Source organism: Macadamia integrifolia, chromosome 10 (genome assembly GCF_013358625.1).
Source record: "Macadamia integrifolia cultivar HAES 741 chromosome 10, SCU_Mint_v3, whole genome shotgun sequence".
In the NCBI taxonomy this organism is placed as follows: Eukaryota; Viridiplantae; Streptophyta; class Magnoliopsida; order Proteales; family Proteaceae; genus Macadamia; species Macadamia integrifolia.
The window spans coordinates 26142636-26147757 of NC_056566.1; the positions used below are offsets into that span (position 1 = coordinate 26142636).

The 5122-nt window shown below is 36.9% G+C and overlaps 1 protein-coding gene across 12 annotated transcripts in view; it reads right to left on the minus strand.

The window, feature by feature from the left end:
- Nucleotides 1-3411, minus strand: part of LOC122090478 (zinc finger-containing ubiquitin peptidase 1) — a 30559-nt gene extending 27148 nt beyond the window's left edge. For 4 of the 12 annotated variants that reach the window (XR_006143657.1, XR_006143654.1, XR_006143656.1 and 1 more), the window contains exons 1-7: nucleotides 3307-3411; nucleotides 3091-3208; nucleotides 2777-2983; nucleotides 2570-2669; nucleotides 2391-2468; nucleotides 611-1533; nucleotides 384-501 (exon numbers count right to left, since the gene is read on the minus strand). Coding sequence is in view for 9 of the 12 variants with exons in the window: in XM_042660077.1 (XP_042516011.1) it covers nucleotides 384-501; nucleotides 611-1533; nucleotides 2391-2468; nucleotides 2570-2669; nucleotides 2777-2983; nucleotides 3091-3146 (1482 nt within the window). In the remaining 3 variants the exon portion in view is untranslated. Of the gene's footprint in view, nucleotides 1-383; nucleotides 502-610; nucleotides 1534-2390; nucleotides 2469-2569; nucleotides 2670-2776; nucleotides 2984-3090; nucleotides 3223-3306 lie in introns of all 12 variants that reach the window. The other 8 variants (XM_042660082.1, XM_042660080.1, XM_042660079.1 and 5 more) reach the window with 8 other exon arrangements.
- Nucleotides 3412-5122: the final 1711 nt, after the last annotated feature.

A 5122-nucleotide genomic window follows, 5' to 3' on the forward strand; every position in this document is an offset into this window, starting at 1 on the left:
GAAGATGATCATATTTCTATGTCCAACTAGACATGAATAAGAAAAACAAAATTTGAATATCCCAAGACACACCTCCCAACCCCCCCCCCCAAAAAAAAGAAGCAGAAAACAGTATAATTTAAACAACACACAAAGATATATCCCTAATGTTCCAAGCTTCTCTTATGTGTTCTATTATACTATAACCCAAATAAATCATAGAAGTGAATTCAGTCTAAGTTGCAAACTGTGATCATGATAACTGGATCTGTTTTGCTACTGAATCAATGAGGCTGAGTCATAAAAAGTCAAATGAAAATAGAAGGAAGGAAGACAAGAGTAGGGTAGAGGGGAGGATGTGCTGTTAATGTAGCATTCATGGTTACAGGAACAAAGTAACTTACATGACCAGGATCTAAAACTAGGAGGAAGTATTGTTCTGGAATCCCAGGACGCTGTCTTTGGATTTGAATCCCAACAATTGTTCTTGAATGGCCAAAATGCTGAAAGTACAATGGCCTGCTTATTGGTGTTCTCAACACAAGTACAACACAGTCAAAAACATAATTTTCTGAAAACTAAAAAAGAACAGATGTGTGAGAAATATAGACAAGACAGAATCATCACTCACGTTTTATCACTGATAATAACACGTTGAGGAGTGTCCATCTTGTTGGACTTCTCATCAGAAAAATATTTCCACACCCAATCAACAAGGACCTGATGACCCTTAGTCATGCCCGTCGAATGGGTACCAAGCTCATCATGATCTGGCAAGTTATCATTGATTACCGTAATTGAAGCATCCAATTGATTCCCACTCCCACTCTGAACACTAGAAGTGCTAGTGTCCTCATGCTTTATGATTCTTGCCTTTGGACCACCATGATGTTTATTAAGTAGAAACTTGTCCATTGGTCCATAAACATGTTCTACTTTCCTCTTATCTCTACCATTGGTTTGCACAAACTGTGTGATTGGAATTTCCTTCCTACCAAAATCTACTATGTGCGCCCGAAGTCCAAAATAACGGAAGAGTGCAGCACATTCAGTGGTTCCAATCCATTCTCTTGAGCCATAGATTTTTTGGTTAAATGTATTTGAGCCAACTGCATCAAAACCCCTTTTCCATGCAATCTCAAGCCATCTCTGAAGTGATGGGATATCTGGAACAAATCCTGAACCGCCAAAAATAATTTCCCTTACTTTCTGCCTATGAGTTATCAAATGAGAACTCAGCATTTGAATATTACGCCATCCACAACCCCAGCCAGCATCCTCTGATTTAATGGTCTGAAAATGATCAACATACCCAGATAAAATAGTGGTGGAACGTCCATTTTCCAGTTCCAAACACTTCTTCAACAAGGCCATGAGACCTCCTTCAACTTTGTGAAAAGTGCTTCTAATCTGCAGTTTTACTAAGCAAGACACTTGTTCTTCGTTACAGCTTTCGCAATGATCAATTGTGTTGCGACTTGCAGTTGAGGTACTAGCTTCCTGAGTCTCTCCGGAAACAGAAGAGAATAATTGTTCTCCATTCATATGTTCATCCTATAAATAGGTTGTTGGGGATGAGCTAAACAAATTTTAACAGGTGCATTTGAAAAAAAGTATAAATTATTGCAGAGAAACAAACAACCAGCAAATCATATTAGTTAAAAATGGCTAAAGCTCAGATAACTATACAGGCTCCCTCTATTTACAAGTAAACAAAGGAAGTTGAAACTAATTTAAGAAGAAATGGAAACTTTTGTAATCATGATTGTGTGACTTAAGATGTACAACAGATAGTAATTAAAATTTTCTAATATATATTTCTTAACCCTTTAATCCCATCATATTTCTCCTATTCAAATCCAAGTAATTTTGTTAGAAGTGATGTAAAATTTAATTACAATACTATTAAGTTTTTTATTTAGTCACACCATCATTGTTGGTGATAATTAGAAAAGTTCTCTGTTATTTTTGTTTTGGTTTCATTTCCCTTCACTTCACTCTATGGTAACCAGACACAACCACAAGGCGATGATTGTCAAGGTGCCAAGATGATCCAAGGTGGTGGTGGGGCACCTAGGCAACAAGGTGCCCTGGTGTTTTTCCCCTTTATCCCATATATCTAGCATAGAAACATCATAAAATAAAATCATCCAAAAAAACAGCATAAGATGTCCACCTAGCCACCTAGGCGACCAAGGCAGTCGCCTCACCTACATCCTGTAATGCGAGGCATCACCTTGACACCCTGAATGTACTGGATGCCAAGGCAAAGACTTGACAAGTATGACAGCAAGTTATCAACCGAACAAACCACAAGGTGATTTAAACATATAAAAATAAATGCAAACAAGCTAGAAGCAATGGAAACAAGAAAGAACAGAAGCATATACAGTAAGTGTAGGAGAACTAACTTCAGGGGCTAATGATATCAGTTGGGCCAACTCCATGTCCCTCTCAAGCTCATTCTCCAAAAGGTGGGTTTTCGCATTCTACGAAGCACAACATATAATTGCAAATCATTAAGCATAAGAAAGGAAATAATGGGAACAACCCAATTGAAAGGAAAACATGAAAGAACAAAAGCACATACAGGAAGGCTAGAAGGGATTTCTTCATGGGCTAAGGAAATGAGTTTGGCTAACTCCATGTCCCTTGAAATCTCTTCCTCTACAAGGTGATTGTTCGCGTGCCTGTAAATTCACCATAATCCCCACCCCACCCCTCAATAATCAGTTTAAGGGACCGTATTCTCAGAGAAAATCAAACAGAAACGAAGATAGAAGAATTGATTGATTACCATTCAAGTTCTTGTAATGGAAGGGTTTGATTACAGAAGGGACAAGAAGAAGACATTGTACGGTCCCTTAAACTGAAAGGAAAACATGAAAGAACAAAAGCACATACAGGAAGGCTAGAAGGGATTTCTTCATGGGCTAAGGAAATGAGTTTGGCTAACTCCATGTCCCTTGAAATCTCTTCCTCTACAAGGTGATTGTTCGCGTGCCTGTAAATTCACCATAATCCCCACCCCACCCCTCAATAATCAGTTTAAGGGACCGTATTCTCAGAGAAAATCAAACAGAAACGAAGATAGAAGAATTGATTGATTACCATTCAAGTTCTTGTAATGGAAGGGTTTGATTACAGAAGGGACAAGAAGAAGACATTGTACGGTTGGTTGATTGTTCTTAGAGGATGAAAAAATACAGAAAATCTTCTCCTCTTCCTCCTGAGTTACACTAACTTTACATTACAGCAATGTAGCAATATTATTGATACCAAAAAAAAAAAAAAATCATAAATTATACGAAAGGGAATAAAAAAAACCTCATTCACCGTTCTGTCTGCCTCTCCTACGATCCTTCCCGACTGGTTTTCGGGCGCGTTCATCGAAGTCTTGAGGCTTTAATCGCTTGATGGCGTTTAAATTTTAAACTTCAAAGTTCGAAGTGCTTAAGAGTTAAGCACGAGACCTTCCCAACCATTAGATTGTATTTCACTGAAATGATTTTGAAACCGTTCGATTTTTATTTTTGGGAATATTTAAGATTACCTTGTAATAAAATTACCGAAATACACACCTACCAAATTTATTTTACATTTGCACCAAAAGTTAAAGTTTTCATATGAAAAAAATGGGGTTCAAGTCGTCTACAGGGAGCAATGAGGTGCAATGAGTATCTGATGCGAGAGAGCATCTGGTGACAGAGAGAATCTAAACACACACTCCAAGCGACTCCCCAGCCACCCAATGTTCACTAGCTAGTGCAATAGCTAATAGGGCTGTCAAACGGTAGGGTCGGGTCGGTCTTAACTGAGCTTAGTCGGGCTCGACCAATTTCTAGGACTACAGCATGAACAACTAAATGAGCTTAGATAGCACGGGCATGGTACGGTTAATAATAGGGCCAGTCAATCTCAATCTTTAATCGGGCTGCCATCAACGAGCTTTAACCGGGCTATAGACTTATATTAATTTTAAATAGACTTTAAATAGGTCATCTTTTAAAATTGGTCTCTTAAATGTGTTTGAAGAGGAATACCAATAAAATAAGGCAAAGTTGGACATAGCAAAACAAGATTCCATAGTTAAAATGGCTTAACCCAAAAATGGGCAAAACAAATAAATTACTAAGGTACTCAGTCTTTAACCCATAAAACTCAAATCAATTAAATTATTCCTATACAACTCAAGTTTAGCAAGTTCAAATCAATTAAACTGTGCATAAAAAAGATGCATGCTCAAATAACAATCACCACCAGCTCAAACTATACATATCACATAGTTAGCCTTAGCATCATATACAAATAGTATTAAAAAAATACAAGTAGGGCTAGGTCGGGCTTAAAGAGTCAGTTCAAATCAAGCTTGTAAATGTGTCAAGCCGGTCGGGCACCCGTCGGGTTAGGTGGTTGCATCATATACTACCTATTTATAAATAAGCTCAATACATTTATTAATCAGACCAGTCTAGGTCAGGCCATGAACATGTTAGGCTCAATCGGGCCTACCGATACAGGCCCGGAATCGACACCCCTAATAGCTACAGACGATTTTCACGTAAAAAAAAGTGGGAGTTATGGGAGTTGGGTAGTGGGTACCATAATACAGATTCCATGATACATATTTCTACAAAAAAAAAAAGTACCATAACACAGATAACTAAAATCCATTTCATTTTCTTGCAAAAAATAAATAAATAAATAAATAAAAGAAAAATAAAAAAGAAAAGAGAAATACCATTCCATTATTTACCCTTTAAAAAAAAACTAATTCCATTATAATACGAAAAGATTGCATGTGGCAATTTAGTTATGGCTGAAATTTGAAAAAAAAATATTATTCACATCAATATCTAATTAAATTAAGGAAGAAATAATGCAAATTGATAGTGTGTGCCTATGCTAAGACACCACAATTGTGAAAAAACCATGCTGCCCCATGTTGCAGATGTTGGTGCGTATCCTCTCATTGGCCGTAGATGTTGATATATACATACACTATTGGATAATAGTTGAGATATAACATCAAATTAAAAAGTGGCATATAGTCTCACAATAATTCAATTAGTAAAAAAAATAAACACAGATGAGAACATTTTCTTTCTCAGTTACTGATTTAAAATTGTTTTAGATCTTGGCT